General features: G+C 38.3%; 2 protein-coding genes across 2 annotated transcripts; both read left to right on the top strand.

Moving 5' to 3' along the window:
- The first annotated feature begins 264 nt into the window (after positions 1–264).
- Positions 265–2847, top strand: LOC139135315 (heparan sulfate glucosamine 3-O-sulfotransferase 1-like). The gene is made up of 2 exons (XM_070702656.1): positions 265–1834; positions 1878–2847. Exon 1 carries the CDS (start codon positions 333–335, stop codon positions 1473–1475), a length of 1143 nt encoding a protein of 380 aa, XP_070558757.1. The 5' UTR covers positions 265–332; the 3' UTR covers positions 1476–1834; positions 1878–2847.
- Positions 2848–5298: 2451 nt separating this feature from the next.
- LOC139135313 (NADH dehydrogenase [ubiquinone] 1 alpha subcomplex assembly factor 3-like) lies at positions 5299–16049 on the top strand. Its single transcript, XM_070702655.1, has 5 exons — positions 5299–5375; positions 12040–12235; positions 12775–12841; positions 14000–14100; positions 14696–16049. Exons 1-5 carry the CDS (start codon positions 5314–5316, stop codon positions 14786–14788), a joined length of 519 nt encoding a protein of 172 aa, XP_070558756.1. The 5' UTR covers positions 5299–5313; the 3' UTR covers positions 14789–16049.
- The last annotated feature ends 2766 nt before the right edge of the window (positions 16050–18815 follow it).

The raw sequence follows: 18815 nt of genomic DNA, 5'->3' as shown, positions 1-18815 counted from the left end.
GGTAACGAAAGTTATTTCCTTTAATAATAAGAAACACTTCACGCGGGAAGATGTGATTTTAATCGGTTGAAAAAACGATCTCGGCAAATTTTCTTTTCACAATTGCACTACTTGATTTCTAGACTTTGCTGTATTCCATCGCTTTCAACAGTTCAATATGTGCACTGAGAACCTGGTGACGACACGGGGCAACAGCCCATTAGTCGCAACAGCAGCTGTTGCCCGGTAAGTGCCAGTTGCAATTCATATTAAAACATAGAGGATTTAATTGTGCGCACAATCTGACCGCGTTTCCTTGCTGACGTAGAGACAGATAACCTTCGAAAAAAAGGATGACACTGGTGTTCCGATACGTTGCCTATCCAAGGCGCGGCTTTCGCCAGAATAGTTTCATATCACTGATATTGTTGTTATCATTGCTTGCCTATCTCTACTACATTGCCTCTGTTCGATTGAAAGAATTAGATGAACATCAGGCCGGCGGATTGGCGGAACTTGGCGAGGACGGTTCGATTCATCACGCCGCCTTCCAAACAGACTGGAAAGCAAAGTACGACAGAGATGAATACATTTACGAGAAGTTCAACCGTTCGTGCTACCTTCCTAACAGTCCCGCCTATCTCTTGAAGACAGTTGTGAAGGAGGCTGCACTGAGAGAGAGGAGCTGTGAGAGACGGCTACCGAACGCCATCATCGCTGGTGTTCGTAAATGTGGTACGTCACCGCTGATGAACTTCCTTAATCTACATCCTCACGTTGTCGGACCGGGGCCAGAGCCGCATTATTTCGATGCCCAGTACGACAAGGGAATCGACTGGTACCGATACCAGATGCCGTTCTCTGCCCCGCATCAGATCACAATCGAGAAAACGCCGACGTATTTCATCCACCCACACGACGTGCCGTCGAAGATTAGGATGGATGTCTCCCTCAACGTCAAAATTATTTTCATCCTATGCGATCCGGTGTACCGCCTGGTGTCTGACTACCTGGAGTGGACAATTAAGCAGCCTAAGTTTTCTGTCGGGATGCGTCACAAGTACATAGCTGAAACTTTTGAGAAATCGGTTATAGAAGGCGATCGTTTCGGTACAGTAAACATGTTCAATGAAATTGTCGATGTCGGCGTGTACGTAAAACACTTGATTCGCTGGTTCGAATATTTTCCGCCGAACCAAATTCTCATCATCGATGGTGACCTCTTTAAGGTAGATCCAATTAGCGAACTACAAAGAGTAGAGACTTTTCTAGAGTTGCGACCCTTTTTCCAGTCGGATCATTTTTACTTTGATAGCACAAAGAATTTCTTCTGTCTGGCTTTTCCTAACAAACATTGCCTGGGGAGTAACAAGGGACGCACACACCCGGATGTCGACGAAGGCGTGCAAAAGAAGCTGTGTGAATATTATCGACCGTTTGACGCCACTCTCTCGAAAATGACTGAGCAATCATTTTCATGGGTCGGAAAATGCTAGCGCGATTATAATTTGTGTTCATTGCCTTTACACTGTCTACAATTGTACATATACGAGCACTAGGTCTGAATACATGGACCAGTGACGTATGAACTCGTTCGGAATACAAATGTGGCAACTGAGAAATTTCTTGGAGAGGTGAATATCAACAAAACTTACATTTCAGTGGAATATTCCGCTCCGACTATCTGAAAGTTCTATCGATCACAAAACCACAGCTATTTGGACATTCCTACGCAAGCATGTACGATATATGGCATAATTTCACTCTCGACACCCTTAAAAAGGGTTATTTGTACCTGTACGACATTGTATGAACTTCTGTAGGTCTATATACAGATACGTATGTATGTATGTATGTATGTATGTATGTATGTATGTATGTATGTATGTAGGGGGTAGGTAGGTAGGTAGGTGGGTAGGTAGGAAGGCCGGAAAGCAAGTATGTATACACGTAAAGATGACATACGAATATTTTCATTTGCGCGCGCGCACACACACACACACACACGCCACAAACGAACTGTTTTCCTATTTTTCCTGTCAAGCGATTTGATATTCATATCAGCGGGGCATTTCGGTTCGGGGCAAGACTGGCAAGTCATAGATGTATTAGTCTCTCTCTATATATAGCGTTAAATTCGACGTCATATGGTGTAATGATGAATTCGATTAATTTAGGTCTTGGCATGATATATTCCAGCACTCAAATGGGATATTTGTTTAAATGTATGAAGTCATGAGTGTTAAGCAGAATTTAAACTTTCTCTGCTGGGGGCTCATTTTCATAGCTCTGCGGGGACATTTTCACAGTCCTGTGGACAGCAGGAGGCGCGAAAAATACGTTGTAGCGGCCCTATAAAAGGGTTCGATGAAATGTAAATACTACTCAAATTGTAACTACCTAAATATGTCCATCCTCAGCTGTCTTGATGTTTTGTCGTTCGGGGACGTCTAAAGACTGAGGCACTTCCTATGTTGCACTCATTCTACTTTGCGTCTCGTTCGAGGAAACTGTTAGAATAGCAATTACACGTAACAACGGCAACGAGAGTCACTATTTTCGACAATTTTTTGATATATTATACTTTATGACAGAGCAAATGGAAATGAAATTATATCTCACTATATTTTCTTGTTCCAACATAAGTTTGCGTTTTGACTCTCACACTGCCTTGAGCATAAATTATCATGAATAATAAAATGAACAGTACTGTCAGAAAAAATTGGTGAATTATGAAAATGTGGTCATTGTAGAGATAAAATCTACGAACAGTAACGTGACTACACGCTCACATTTCAACACATCAGGGGCAGTAAATGATCTCTATAAGATCCGTATTGATGATGATAAAGTTAAACTTGACCTTTTTGCGAACATTTTACTGTTGCAGTAATTAAATCAATACGAAATAACTATTATACAGAAACATAGAATATTATGCATGTTATTTCTAGACGTGGAAGACTTTAATGAGTGCCAAGTGCTTAAACGAATATGCATTTTCTTATGACATGAAGATGACGCTGTGAAACATTTGTTTCCAAATTCATGACAAGTTTATTTCTGTGACCGTTTGCTCGTAGAGTTGTGAATGGAAGCGCAGAGTTGGATTTGAGATTCAGTGTAATTTTCTTGTCAATGCGCTTGACAGAATTATGCAACGTTAGAAGCACTGTACCACTGAAAAGACGAACAAACAACGGAATTGTAGAGAATGGTGTTATCCTTATAGTGCCTAAATTTTCAGATCTTAAGCTTTGGATGAATGTATTTTTTCTGACGCTATTATATGACTTAAAGGCAAGTCACGGATCACAATTAACGATTAAGATGACAACAGGGTGATGACCTACAGATAGTATCCACTTCGCACACATTCATCCACAAAATAATAGAAATAATATGAAGTACTTTGAGATTAACTACCAACATCCAATACACATATTATGCTCCCCTACTGCCGACGAGATGGTACATAGGATTGAGAAATGATATGGAGAGAGAGAGAGAGAGAGAGAGAGAGAGAGTGAAACACACTTTACGACGTTTCTGCAGCAGGGATCTTCTTAATCGGGCTAATTCGTTAATTTTTACATTGCAAGCTATCTAGATCTGTGATATCCTACTTGTATCAGTGTGTATTGATTTGTTTCAGTCCATAAACAATGCAATGAAAGGGCCGTCCTGTCGGCGGTTGTGCGCATAGGACTAACTTGAGCACATCCAACATTTTGAGATGACGGCTGTTACTTCGATCAACTGGTGACCAGTTGATCGAAGTCGCGGTGACCGCCGCCGAAACACCTTTATAAAACGAAGGGGCGCAACAAACGTTGATTGGAAAGCTACAAAAATGGTGAAGTATGCATCAAATGCTGAATTTCCTTCACATTTGCATGACATTCATCCCCAATTTCTGGACGTAATGTTTGTCTCGAAGAAAGTCGCGCAGCCGCCAACGGGACAACCCCCTCTTAAACGTGTAGGTTATACGTGTGAAAAGGAAAACGTGCATGGGCGAATTTCTTCGGTAGGTGTTGTCGAGCTCTCCAAGGCATACATGCAGTGTACTGTCTAATTTTAAGCAGAGGTTGTAACGCTGAATCCACCGCATAAAGTAAACATTTGAAGTATTGGCAACGTACATAAGTTCTGCTGCATGACTGAACGTGCCATATTTTCATTCAGTTTCTCAGTAATTCAAACGAAACGAAACAAAACAAAAAGTTAAAGAAAATGAAAGCAAGGAATGATAGGGCCTATATGGAAAACACAAAAAAGACATAAATTTCGTGCAGATGTTCAAGTGCTATGAATCGTGGAAGATGCAAAAACACTGTTATAATAAACGTTACTTTGGATAACAGAATAAGCAAAATTCACTGAAAAGTATGACAAAAATTAACCCTTGTAATTTTGTAGATCTTATGCTATCACTGATATTTTCATGTCTTTTCAATGATAACAGCTTGAGCGTTACCACAACAAATTTTAAGAAGCCCGTAGGATGGATAAAAAATCGCAAGAATGAGCTTTTGTTCAGAAGAATATCGAGGAAAGCTATGGATAATTCAGTTTCATGTTGGTCTACAGGTGTCAACGGACCCATTTCGGTAAAAGCTGTTTTCACTCATGGCCAAAAGATACGTTTCGTAATTTGAAAAAAAAAACCAAACAAACAGAAACAGCTTTGCTTACGATTTGACTTACTAATAATAATACAAGCAATAACTTTAGTTATTTTGTCGCGGGGAACCAAGCTTCATGTTTACGATTGCAACAGTTACCAACCCTAATATTAAAGTAAATCATCATCATTAGCAGCAGTAGCTAAATGTTAACATCATGATGTGGTAGATTAATAACAGATTTGGTTGGGAATTTGTGAAACGTAATCTACCATAGAAAACTGTACCGCCAGACTGTGCACTGCCAGAGGATGGGTATTTACTGAGCTTGTATGAAGAAAAAAGTGAAATACCCGGTGCACTAAGGCCGAAAAAAGGAAGCTTTGTTTCTGGTCCTTGACATTCAGCAAAAGTTTTTTTTATTGGTAAATATACTGGTTTGGCATATTGATGCAACAGTTGTTGTAGCTGCAAAATACTTCCGTTTTCTTTTTAGCATTTTTGGACGTGCATCATAAAAAACTTTGAATTTAGGCCAGCCACAACACGAAATTCTGACTCACTAAGAATTTTTACGAGAAAAAAGACATGACGCGCAGGTCCTGAAATGACGCGAGCGATGACCAGAAACAAATCTTTTTTTGGCCACTAAACTACGATGTTTTGCAATCTACGCCCCCACAGGCCTGTATTGTGTAATTTCAATATGGCGACGTCCATGGTAATTCGGTCTGCTGCATTATTTACGGCGAAGATAACAAGATTTCGGTAAGATTGCACAGTTCACCGGAGTAATGTTACAAGCATTCACCAAAAACCCAGCATTTTCGATTTCTTCTGCGCTGGGTGGGTTGTATTAGCGCGAGATGGCCATAATTTGCAGCACACATCAGCCTCATGCCTCACGTTTCGTGTGCCGTGCATAGTATCACTATCAGTTAGCCCTACGAGTATGGCGAGAGTGTCCGGCTTTTTGCCACTCCCTTTGCTGGCAAAGGGAGTGGTAGGGCTACTGATCCGCAGCAAAGTATCAGTCTACCCTAGCTGTGGGTCCATAGCTGTGGTGTTTTCAGACGGGATTCATGCCTTTTACGGGCTGGTTTTTGACTTTTACGATTTTAATAACCCCGCCACCACAGTCAAAACCAGCCCGTAAAAGGCATGAATCCCGTCTGAAAACACCACAGCTATGGACCCACAGCTACAGTCTACCCGTGCTTTAGCTGCAATACAGTAGCTCGAGGTTTTGCCTGGGAATTTGGGTCGGACGGCAAAACAAGATAATAATAAAGCGGGTACAAGTTGATTCAAAGAATAATACATTTCATCATTTTGTGAGTAAAATCAGCGACACTGATTGGCCTCGCAATGAACTATCAAGAAACTCTATGTGATGGCTGGCAGCGGTTCTGTGGCGATGACCCTTGAACCGAGCAAGATTGATAAGCCACAGCACTAGCACTGCTGCAGTATCACACCTAACTACATGCTTGTTTCCAGCAGAAGCTATGTGGCAAGGACTCAAAGAAGGTAGAAAGCGACACTACCTCCTTGCATGGATAACAGGCGACGGATAACGTATGGTCATAACAGGGGGTAGTACCTTCCATAGAAGGTACTACCCCCATGGAAGTACCCGGCAGAGTGTACCATTATTTTTTAGGGGTGGTCGATGGTCGTGAGGGACTGAATACGCGTACTTATGTTATTATTATATTCTTTATTTCAGGCCATAAACCCATACAGTAAAATGTACAAAATACAACATCAAATCTAAGAAATAAAGTTTAAATAAACTATGTAAGGGAACCAGCAGTAGACAAAGTGCGCTTGTGGCAGTAGTTGTGAAATGGCATGAGAGGAAATGCCAAGAGGATTTGACCGGTTAAGAAGGCTTGACACCGCGATTTCTGCGCAGTGAAGCTTCAATACGTATTCATGGTGACCCCTGGCCAGCTGTCAATATCTTTGGGGGCTTTTGTCTTTTGGCCTGCTTTGCATATGACGTCGTTGGACACACCAGCCAATCACCCAGGTAGTCAATTAAACTATTAATTGACTGTTTACCGACTCAATTAACACTATCCAGCAGTATCAGTCATATTTTAATCGCGTGGCCCAGATTGGCACAACGTAGGAACGCGTGTATTTCTATGTGTACGTTTCACTTGTGGTGTTGTTTGTACCATCGTGCGTTTGAAGTCCTTGTTTCACCTACAGCATTACCTTCAAGGTGACAGGCTTACTATTAAAGTTCAGTATCATGCCACCGAGTTCTGCCCACGGTTGAAACCACCTGTTTTGCCTTCTAATTACTGCCCGTCGCTGCCCGTCCTGAATGTAGCCTATCTATAGCTGCAGTAATCAGTCAATATATAATACCCTGCGCCTTATACTTTTTAGCTATTATAGACTATAGTCTATAGAAGCTATTGGGATGGGTATCCGTACGGCGTCCGTCGTCAGTCTGTATGCTATGTATGTATGTATGTATGTATGTATGTATGTATGTATGTATGTCCGTTTGTGAGGCGTCCGTCCACTCAAATATCTTGAGAACCGCAGTACTTACTGATTTGATATTTGTTGTGTAGATGAAAAATATGATTTTGAGAAACTATTTTTTTTAATTTTTTGATATTGTTGAAATAGGCAAATTAATGCCAAAAAAGGTGTTTTTGGTAAAAAATCTTCTTCTTCATAACCGCTGGTCAGACAGCTTTTTATTTGGTATACAGGTCCCTAGGGGTAACCCAACTTAGACTTGTTCAAATTGTGATGAATATGCAAATCTGTATTTTTAAGAATTTTTTTGTCATTTTTGGTCAAAATTTGACTTACATTGTATGTAATTCTTGTACTGTATAAACCCTATCAATTCACCCAGAAAAAAATAATAATATGATTTTAAATAATTGAATTAATTAGGAAATCATCAAAGCCAAAATAATTTTAGTGTGGAATTATCAGAAAGTTCAACTTTTTTTGACAGTTCATAGTGAAATGCTTACCATCTTGGAGGATTAAAACATGTAAAGGCAACTTTCCTGAATCCCAACTTTGACATATTCTGAACCGTCATTTATTGTGCCCTGTATGTTATCTAAAAGAAATTGCTCAAAATAGTCAATAGAGATAGAGATAGAGATAGAGAAAGTTCTAATTTCCATTTATGGTAGACTTGGTAAGGATAAATAAAATTACTTTTTGAGGAAAAAAATAGAGTGGTCAATTAAAGAGTGGTCAAAGTGATAGGGTTTTTATGGTAAAGCTGGCTGTATAAAGATTCCTCATGTGCTATTTATAGCAATTATGCAATCTGTGTAAACAGTGCAATGAAAGTGTTACATGATTCCTTATAATGCTTTTGATGACCTTGAACTTCTTAAGTTTCAAACCTTTGTCTCTTCAGTGTGCTTTCTCTGAGTATGTACAGTCTCAACTTATTAAACAGAACTCACAATGTTAATCAAAGATATCCACCTTCTTCATCAATACATGTGTCACAAAAGGTTATTCTCTACATAACTCAACAGAGCTCTGTCAACTGTCGAGTTGCTTGTTCTTTCAAAACCGCTGGTCAGACAGCTTTAATATTTAGTTTACTTGTCCGTAGGATGACCTTAGTGAGATAATTTCATACAGTAAGGAAATACTTAATTTTGTATCCATGTCTATAGTAGCTTCAGGGACTTTGGCCCTATGTTTATATAAACTTATAAATCATAGTCCGAGCCGCAAAATTGTTGACTTTCGATCCGATATACAGGCTGATCGTTGAATCGCACCGGCGCATCCATGTTTACTTGCCCCATAAGCTTACTACTCTGCAAAGGGTGGGTAGATGGAATTCCTGGGCCAAAAATGAACACCGGGGCGAAACTTTTTGTGAATCCATGTGAAAACATAAATCATTTATCAGTTTTGATATATACTCCGAAATTGTAAGTTTGATCAAAATCGAGACCACATTCAAGGGCTATGCAGACTGTCCATGTACGCACACACAGTGACAAGAAGGCGGCAAACACCTACTCACCCAGCACATCGAATCGGCGAAAAGTAGCATAAAAAAGCTAGGCTCATTGCCAAAACAAACGCGCCAAGCGCTAACAAAAACCCATACCAAGCGGCCCTTTTCAGGGCCACCAAATACCGGTGTACTCCAAAAAGAGAACTACCAAAAAGCCATAAAATGACATAGAACACACAAACATTTAAAAGAAATAACAAAATCTTACACATAACAAACAACTGAAACACAACATTAAATACAAAATAAACAATCACCGTAATGTTACAGAAAAATGGCCGTGGAAATAAATCTGCTATTTCCACAGAAAAGCCGACAACAACATGAAATTCAGCAAGAACCTATCATCGCTCAAACTATGAAACTCCGAAAAATAGCACTAGGCAAAGCCGTCAAATTCATTCGGACACCAACAAAATCAAACAAAATAAAACCACCTCAGGATTTCAACAAATACAGTCGTAAGATGTGACTATGCTACATCGTGAGACACAAACAATTGCAACAACACCAATTCAAAGAAAGTCAAATTGGACCCCCGAACACCAAAAAAAACCCCAAAACTTGAAAGCTATCTGAAGCTGCTAACTCGCACTTCTAGAGATATCCTTTCAAACAAGGAAACAAAACATGTCGCGTGCCAAAAGAAACGCGATAAACCAGCTTGCAAACAATAGACAAATTTCGGAAAAAAACCCTTCGACAAGGGTCGGGTTTTCGTCATGTCAACACAAACGATAACATACTCGAATGCGAAAGGCAATTACAGACACTCAGTATTATACACAACAAGCCAGAACAAACAGTAAACAAAGTAAACGAACTATTAATCAAAATGTGCGAGAACAAGCACATCAACCATGATACTTGTAAGTATCTTGATCCAATAAACATAAAATCCGTACCCCGCAGTGGTACTTATTGCCTAAAAATTCACAAACCTCCGCAAAAATCTAAAAGACACACTAGTCAAAACAAAATTTACCGAAGTAAAGAAACATAGAACAAACAAACCGAACCACCAAACGGACTCACAACGAGACCTAAAAATTAATATACTTGCCACGCTACTCGAAGAACAAGACAACTAAAATGCATTAAAATAAATTGTCACAAACACAAACTAAGGAAAGAATCTACACTGCGACTGATGAGAAACTACACTCGGGTTTCGCCGCAAGCGTCAAAGGGCCACTCTATCAAATTTGTAACACCATAGGCCCGGCTGCGTCTCGCCATAAGCTTTCCCCACACAAACAAAACATTACCGTACAAACTAATCCAAACTTCCCTACAAATATCCAAAGCGAAACAAACATTTCATTAACACAAACAATCGGAACACATTTTCGAAACAAATCAAACACAAACTCGACAAAAAAACATTTAGGATAGTTAGGTGGGGAGCCTCTTTCACATTTTTACATCTCGCTATACTGTCTATGATTCTAAAAATAAAGTCATCTGCCACTTTGAAATTTCTGTATACGCGGTTTGGCAAAACTCATCTCTTCAATCGAAAGTCGGGCGATTTCATGGTTCTTTGGGGCACTTAAGTGTACGTCGAGCTTAAGGAATGTGGTTACATTCGCGATGTTTTATTCGAAATTATTTCTTCTAGGGCAAATGCACATAATTTATGCTGTTGGAAATACTCGCCGCTCATAAACAAGACAATAAACTCAATATGTGTGCATCTTTACTTTTATTGTCAAAGTACCACCGACACCCACAAAAAACAAAATGGTTCAGTCCAGGTATTTGCAACTCTGCCATCCGACTGGTCAACAGGAAATCAACCATAGGTGTCTTTTGGCACGCGTATGCGCCAGTCACCTAGGCGACAATAATCCGCACCACTTATCACCATCGGGAAGGTACTCCTCCCCCTATACCACTGGCGATCCCCCCCTCAAGGCACTGCGTCATTCGACCAAGCATTGTTATTGTAATTTCCTGCATAAAATTAACAGCGAGGTTAACCGGTCAAATCCTCTTGGCATTTCCTGGCATGGGTATATCACTTTTTGGAGGATTGACAAAAGTCATAGGACAGTTTGTTTCTTTCCAATTACTGCAAGAATACCACTAGCACTGAGCCATTCCTGAAGATGTGAAAGACATATTCACTGCATGCAAATTTTATTGTCCTGTAATGTCTTTTGCCGCTTGGCACCCCTCTTCACACATTCTACAACAACTTTTGTAGTTGAGCAGATTCCCTTTTTGCTGTGGATTATACCTATTCTTTTGGCACCTTTCTTCACATATTTTATTACAGCACCTGTACATTGTGCATGAACACAAAGTTTTAACGACTATAACCCATTCCCATGCAGGATTTCTTGAACTAGTACATTGTTGAACTTAGTTCAGAGTGTTGAAAAGACAAAATTTATTTATTTATTACTATTGAACTTGCAAATAGTTATCATTGGCAAAAGTGTTGTCTAACGGCTAAATTCAGGCCCTGACACCTTTTGGGCACCCCTAAAATATAATGGTACAGTCTGCTAGGTACTTCCGTGGCAGCATACTTGACAAGGTCCGTCTTAGCTTTGCGGTGGTTCTGTAGCCAACAACTTTCCCGCGATTTTGGATGGTGGGGAAAGGTCTTGCTCTTGCTCTGCATGCATACATGCATGTATTGAAAATGGCTGCTTCTCCAATCACAAGTATCATAACAACAAATTTTAGAGACTTGAAACTTTAGTCAAAAAAAGGGCCATCCACATGGGGGGAAAAGGCATCATAGTCATAACAAATTCTTTATTTTATTAATAAATACATAACAATGAACATTGGTGATAAAAATATGATATTTCTGTCAGTATTGTGTACTTACATTTTCGAGGCACGTCTTTGCTGCAGCTGCACAAATTTGGCATGAATTCTGAACATTCAGGATTCCATGCAGAGTTGGGTATTTTTATGTAAGTACACAATAAGGACTAATTTATTTTTATCAACATAAAGTACGCAATAATGACAGAAATATTACATTTCTTATCAATGATGTACATAATTATAATTTTTTTAATAACACAAAGAAATTTTTACGCATTTATTTAAATTAATTACAGCAATTTGTTTGCTTCTGGACCACTTTGTGATGATGCTATCTTACTGCAACCGCAAATGATGTATATACTGTCTCAAGGTCTCAAAAGACTCCAAAAGACCTTAGTAGTATTCCAGTTTGATGGATGAAGACATTTAGAGCTCAACAAGAAGTTACAAGAAAAAAAACTAATCAAACTTCGGTCTGGATTCACTGTGCTCACAAGCAATTACAAACATTGTCCATTTTATCTTTAGTTGGGTGCAATTTTCTTCAACTGTTATGGTCAGTAATGTATGTAAAAAAAAGGAATGTACTCTACATGTTTTTATCCCCAGGAATGGCATTCGATGTATGAGTAAAATGTATCCAACAGATGATGAACTTTACCAGAAAACTACAGTGTCTGTCATAGAAAAGGATCAAGGTGGTCTACCGTTTATATCCAAATACAGTGAACTTGGCTTTATGATAAGTGGAGACAAAATAGTAGGACCCGTAGCAATTTTACCAAAATCTCTCGTTCATTGGAATGTAAGTATGATTTTTATCTGGGAAAGGTCAAAAGGTAGGGGTTTGGTAAACAATAGTTGAACCAATTGTTCATGCGTGCAAAATTTGAATGGCAGAAATGAAATTCTTGAATTGTTTCAAGTGGTTCAATCAAAGACCTTTCTATAGATTGGCAGCAATACTCTGTCTGAGAAGTGTTTTGATATCACACTGCCAATTATTGAATGGTTTCTATTTATGTGTAGATGTAAATGTACAACATAGTTCCATTGAATGATGTGATCAAATGCAATCAGGGAAGCAGTTAATGGGAAATGAACTGTTGGAATCATGGCCCTTAACATTTTCAGGCCTGAAACCCAAAATTCTATTGCAGGGTAATGTTGATTTGTACCAGATGATCAGGTCTGAAAGAGTTAACAATATCAAATGAAATAAAAAGCATGATCATATTTTTAAATTTGCCATCATTCTCCATGCAATGAAACCAGAATTTGAAAACACAGTAGGGATTACTTGTACATTCCATCGATTGTTTGACCATTTGTATTGTTTTAAAGGTTGGCAGTTTTGAAGATATAAACATAGCAAGTCTTTCACTTTTCCCCATCATTGAACCAAAAATAGGTAAGTTGGCTAACAAATTTATCATAATTGACACCCTTGAAGTGTAACAGCTTTATTCAAGGTATAACGGGGAGAAGGAATATCTATTTATACTTCAAGGCCTGAATATCTCAACAGAAGTGAAGTGGATCTTTTAATTTAAAGTGGATCATGGTATCACATGATCATACACTGAAGATCAAGTGTATGTTGGCGGGACATTTTGGGATGTTGTGTTACTCGGACATGATACCTAACATGTACATGTATTTACAGATCAAAGTAATGAAAAGGAAAGTGTTAAGTGAAGACTCAAAATTCTTGGCATCCGCAGTGGCCATAACTATGAACAATAGACAGGACTATTGAAACAAACACCAAGTTAGCTCCATGATACCCATAGCTAATCAAGATTGAACATACTTACATCCCTGGTTGGTTTCCTTAACATAGTAGAACTTTGATATTGCAAAATCTCATTTAGCAATGACTGTAATAGTATTTATTTTCAAGCATCCCCAATCAATGAGAGGAAATGGTATGTCGATACCATTAGAGACACATGGTATCCAAATGTATTAAAGTGTGCACAATTGTGATATGCATGTAAATCCTGCCATTTTGACTGAATTAATATCATAACCCTTCTGCAGATTTAAGGTTCCAAGACAAGAAATTGACCTTTTAAGCTAACAATTCTCTGGTGGTTTTTAAGCTCAGAATCCCTGTAAATTATATATTTTCAGAAAGCCTAGATATAGGGGAACATTTTGGTTACAATAATGTCACCATTGTTTACATAACTATCACATGACAGGTAATTTGCATAACCTTTCAAAAATTCGTTTTCCCTATGTTTTGTTTCAATGCTTTGAGAGATGTGGCTGAAATTTGTGTGAGTGCAAGCTCTCCTAAGGATCTTCCAAATTTTCTCTCACAATTTTTTTAAACCTTCTTAAACAATTTTTATGCCTGAAAAACTTCCAGAGCGGTGAATTTAATCCTAGTTGATTTCTTTAAAATTGTGCTCAAAAAAACTAAGCAAGATATAAAGAATCTGAGACACACTTTGGAAGAGCGTTGTGACAGCTTGAACTCCAGCAAGTTTGAGTCAGATATTTTTCTTTTTTTCTCTTTTCTATATTTTACACCCATTTATTTTCATTTCTCTATCATCAGAAATTTTAATTTTAGGAGTGGGTTCCAAAATCCAGAGACTGGACCCAGAGGTACATAAATTTATGAGGTCAAAGGGCATAGCTCTCGAGATACAAGACACAGTGAGTGATAAGTATACTTCATATATGAATGTAATTTATCCTGCAAATCAAGAGCAGTTTAGATATTTCTAATTCTATGAGCTGTGTACTGATTATTAGTCCTCTGTTTACAAAGTTACTCAAAAAACATTGTGTTGTACACCAGTATGATATTAGGCATGAGCAATTTCCATGCAAGGCAAAGAAATTGAAGAAATCTTGAACACAACTGCAGTACTTTAAATGACATGTAGTCCCCTTCATATCATATTCTCTGCGGAGATATCCCAACTTTCCTTTGAAAACATAATTTGACCATTACATAAAAAGGCACAGTGGGAGGGTAAGAGCCGGATCATTAGAACTCCCACATGAGTGATCTGTCACTGCGCAGACAAGGCTTTCACTACTTAAAACATCCCCATATTACTCATGAGTAAATTAGTATGTGAATATGCAATCATTCTTGTCTACTTTCTACGTAAGTATTAAATTTGAGTGCATGTTCACTGAAATTCTGAAATACGACCCAACAATGATTAATTGACTGTTCAGGCACTGGGCACTTTTCATCTAATAATACTTTCTCTCTTTGTTTCTTTCCCCTCATGTGTAGCCGCATGCATGTGCAACATTTAACTACCTTGTGAGGGAAAATCGAATAATTGCAGCAGGACTTATACCACCGGATAAAGTCACGCATTACTGATAAACAACCTGGCTGAGATGTCTTCAGCCAGATAGTGACACTTAGAAGGTTGGATTGTGTCACGATCCCTCTATGGATCATGGATGTGTGTAGGATTCTGTGCATCTGATGCTGGAGGATGGTAATGCAATCTTGTTGTCAGATGCTGAAGATGCAAATCTGTGGCTGCATCTTTGACAACATCCCTGGCCTTTGAGAATCAACTGTTGCCAAGACAGATCGACCAATGTGCTGTCCTTCGTTTTCATAAAGGGATGTGAATTTTTGTTGCTTTACTGCTTTTTTGATATTTTTGTTAATTTATTGATCAAGAAGACATTACCAATCACCAAACAGAATGACATTCTGAGAGAACCATAAGAGATAACAAGACCAAGTCAAATTGTAACATAAAACGGGAATCATAATGCCATGTATTACAATAGCATTTCAAAACAAAGGACTGAGATATGCAGCAATATGAACATTTTTCTCAGCAAGAAATCTACAAAAATATGGGATTGCCACTTGGTACAGCAATTTACTGCATGCAGCAGCTGGTGAACTGTCGAAAGCAAAGAAGAAACGTCTACCCGTGATCCAGAAAAGGCAAGCCTACACATCATAATTGTTGATGTGTGTGCTTCACTAACAAACTCCCAGAGTATCAAGCATGAACTCGGCAAAAAGACAAGCAGCAACACTACCGGTACAATATGACACCCACTTTTGTGGGTTTCTGTTTGACCAATTAGTGCTTATGATACACAATTGACTGTCCAAGTGGGACTGCTTTGCCACAGGATAAACAAAAGGGATTGCTCACTGCATAGATATCACCCGGATCACAGGAAACTTGGGCTCCAATTAAGGTAGAATGCACATAGGGGACAGATTGTCAGATTTTGAAAGAGAAGGGTTGAAAATTTGCTTGAGGAAAGTTTGAGCAAAGGTTAAGGTCTTTCAGTTTTAAGGGGCGATTCTACTGTAGGAGATATTCAAACATTATCCCTACAGTTCCAGATGTTGTGGCATGTAAATTTGACTTAATACGACTTTACTTCACTGCAAAAAAAATGGATTTCTCCCCAAAAATTTTGAATTCGATAAACCTGAAGGCCCTGTCATTGTATTTCTAACATGCTCAGGGTTCATAGATTCATGACATGCAGAAATCTTAGACATGCTAACACATGTTTGTCTCTTGCCGCAAGTGTAGCTGGAATGTTGCTTGTAATAGTATGCAAACTTTTTTGATATTAAAAACATAAAACACCGTGAACATGTGGATGGCATTGGTTTGTTCAAACTAGCCTTTCTCCCAGGTATCAGTTGTGTCAATGTTAAAAAGGTCATCTTCAACTGCAAATCTGTACAGTCATACAAGAGTTCTCTTGTGTGTTATTGACATGCCCCATAGTACAGCTATGAAGGGTATAACAATATCTAATGAGAAGCAAATCGCTGAACTTTGTCATAGTATACATGCTGTAGCAGTATATACCATCTTAATGGAAGATAATCTCATACATTGACCATGGGGATGTCAGTTATCCTACTAGCAAATTACTGGAGTGTTGTATCTCTTGCTATGATGTGCCTAACTTCACAGCTCTGGATGGATGAAAAATTCTATTAACTTCACGGATAAAATACAAGATTTTATAATGTAAAGAACACAAATATGACCAATACACATGCTTTTCAAGTATTTTTTATTGAGAATAAAATTCATCCTACAAACTGACAAGGAAAAACAGATGTTACAGTATTGCGACATTCTAGTAAATATATTTCCTATGCTTAATATCCAAAAATTTGTACATGCTATAAAGCTTTACATACTTGCATACTTTATTCTTCACACCATTGAATTGACATAGTATTGCATACATCAAAACAAAATGAGTTGCTTTGTAATCTCACAGAGGTAGTTTGGTTCCCTGACCCATTTCTACTGCTGGCTGTGCTGCTAACGGAAATAGAACCAGATATGGGCAAATATTTTAGTCAGAATTTTGACTGCATATTAATGAGCATAGTCACCTGACAAGATCATGTGATCAGCACATCTGTATAGTGGCAAGCTCGGAATTACATTACGAAACATCGAATGTTGAAGTTTGCACAGCTTCACCTTTATTTAAGTCTCCGACTCTGTTCTTCCATGATAGTATTTAATGGTGAAAGACAACTATCGTCAATGATTTTTTTCTCACGTGACCTGGTGACCATGGTGACCTTTGGCACGTACGGCAATGACTCAAAAATAAATTATTTTTCGTTTTTCATTCAATGTCGACATAGGATGCTTGATTCGGGAAACTATGGAGGTAAAATGACTCCATGGGCATACGAAATCTAAATTCGAAGGTAGCTCCAAGTTGGAAATAAATTCAACGCAATCACTGCACTCGTACTATTGACCAATGATAGCCATGCTTACAATAGCCCATACCTGACCCTATTTTCGTTAGCAGCGCAGCCAGCGGTAGAAATGGATCTGGGAACCAGACTAATCTCAAAGAGGAATTCTGGGACATTTTCAAATATTCACTTTGTGTATAAACATTTGGCATTTTCTACCCAGGCATCAACATTCTTTTGCACTATAAAAACAAGACTAGTATTGGCATTTTGTGACAACCACAGTTTCTATTATTTTCAACAAATATACCTCGTAGGTAGGAACTCAGAAAGAGTTGCACAGCAAAGCAGCTTGCTTGTATATGCGTGAGATGGTATTGTAACAGCCACCTGTCATTGCTCATTAAAAATTCAGTTTTGAATAGCGAGAAGCTGACTTAGAAGATTAGATGACCAAAAGTTACACTTGTATCAGTGCATCCAATGGCTCAATACAATCTGGCCATTTTAACTTTTGTGATTACAGATGACTTCCACCACAGCAAGAGTTTGAGATGGTGATCTGATAAATACTTTAAAATGCAATTGTTTTCATGGCAACAAATTCTGTTTGTCAAACTAGCTGAAGTCATGCATCTTTTCATCTTTTTAAGCATTTCTGGTATGAAATTCCTGTATAAGTGTATAACCTAAAACTTTACTTTGACTTTTGTAAACTTATGTGTTTTACCTGTAAAAATTGGCCACGTTGAAAATATGGTCGACCACCTGAGAACTATGATTACTCACTAAAGTGGCAAAATTGCATTCATGGTACCAGTAATAAAGACCCTTCTTGAAATTTTCTTTAGTCGGCCTATACCAATTCACATAACGTGTGAAATTTTCTTTAGTCGGCCCTATACCAATTCACATAACATGTGAAATTTTCTTTAGTCGGCCCTATACCAATTCACATAACATGTTAAATTTTCTTTTGCCAAATAGAACACTGTTTGGTCAGTGGCATCGCCAAATGGCTTAGTGGGCAAACTTGTAAACTTGGGTGGCTGGATGATATCTGAGACCTACAAAGATATCAAGCAATGGCAAATCTACAATGCTTCAACACAGTAGTTCCAAAGTCAACCACAAAGCAAAGGAAAACCTCATCAAAATCACTTTTCTTGTAATATCTTAAACTCTGTTGAGAGGTTGAGCTCTAATTGCAGTCTAAAATGATGAAGTGATATTCAAAAGCAATGCACTGTCATATACTTTCCAATTACAGAAATGCAACTCTGTCATATCACAGAATATTTCCAAAACCCTTTGATGATTTTGTACAAATCAAAATGATGACACATTCATAATCTATAGAGATGTTGTCAGTCACACAATTTTAAATTGCTATACTGAAAACTTTTCTACAGTTTTCATATTCCTACTGCATAATGGATGTATGTTTCTGTACAGCTACTACTACTACTACTACAGCCACAGGTAGGTTGATATTGACCCTTGACAATTTTCTTTGAATGATCCAGACCTTGTTCACCATAACCATGGTTCAAATACATTGTTCATATATTATGTAAACTCCCTCATACTATTTTTAGCTTTTTCATGACAACCTAAAAAACTAAAATACAAAGATGAAGAACATTTTCAGTGAAGATATCATAGAAATTAAAGTAGACAC

Source organism: Ptychodera flava, chromosome 6 (genome assembly GCF_041260155.1).
Source record: "Ptychodera flava strain L36383 chromosome 6, AS_Pfla_20210202, whole genome shotgun sequence".
Taxonomy (NCBI): domain Eukaryota; kingdom Metazoa; phylum Hemichordata; class Enteropneusta; family Ptychoderidae; genus Ptychodera; species Ptychodera flava.
The sequence above is the reverse complement of the archived record's forward strand: the minus strand, read 5'-3'. Positions and strand labels throughout refer to the sequence as shown.

Excerpts from the sequence above, each read along its gene's own strand:
- LOC139135315 (XM_070702656.1), top strand. The coding sequence starts at position 333 with ATGACACTGGTGTTCCGATACGTTGCCTATCCAAGGCGCGGCTTTCGC.
- LOC139135313 (XM_070702655.1), top strand. The coding sequence starts at position 5,314 with ATGGCGACGTCCATGGTAATTCGGTCTGCTGCATTATTTACGGCGAAG. Across the intron at positions 12,236-12,774 it reads AATCTCTCGTTCATTGGAAT|GTTGGCAGTTTTGAAGATAT; the intron begins GTAAGTATGATT and ends ATTGTTTTAAAG. Across the intron at positions 14,101-14,695 it reads CTCTCGAGATACAAGACACA|CCGCATGCATGTGCAACATT; the intron begins GTGAGTGATAAG and ends CCTCATGTGTAG.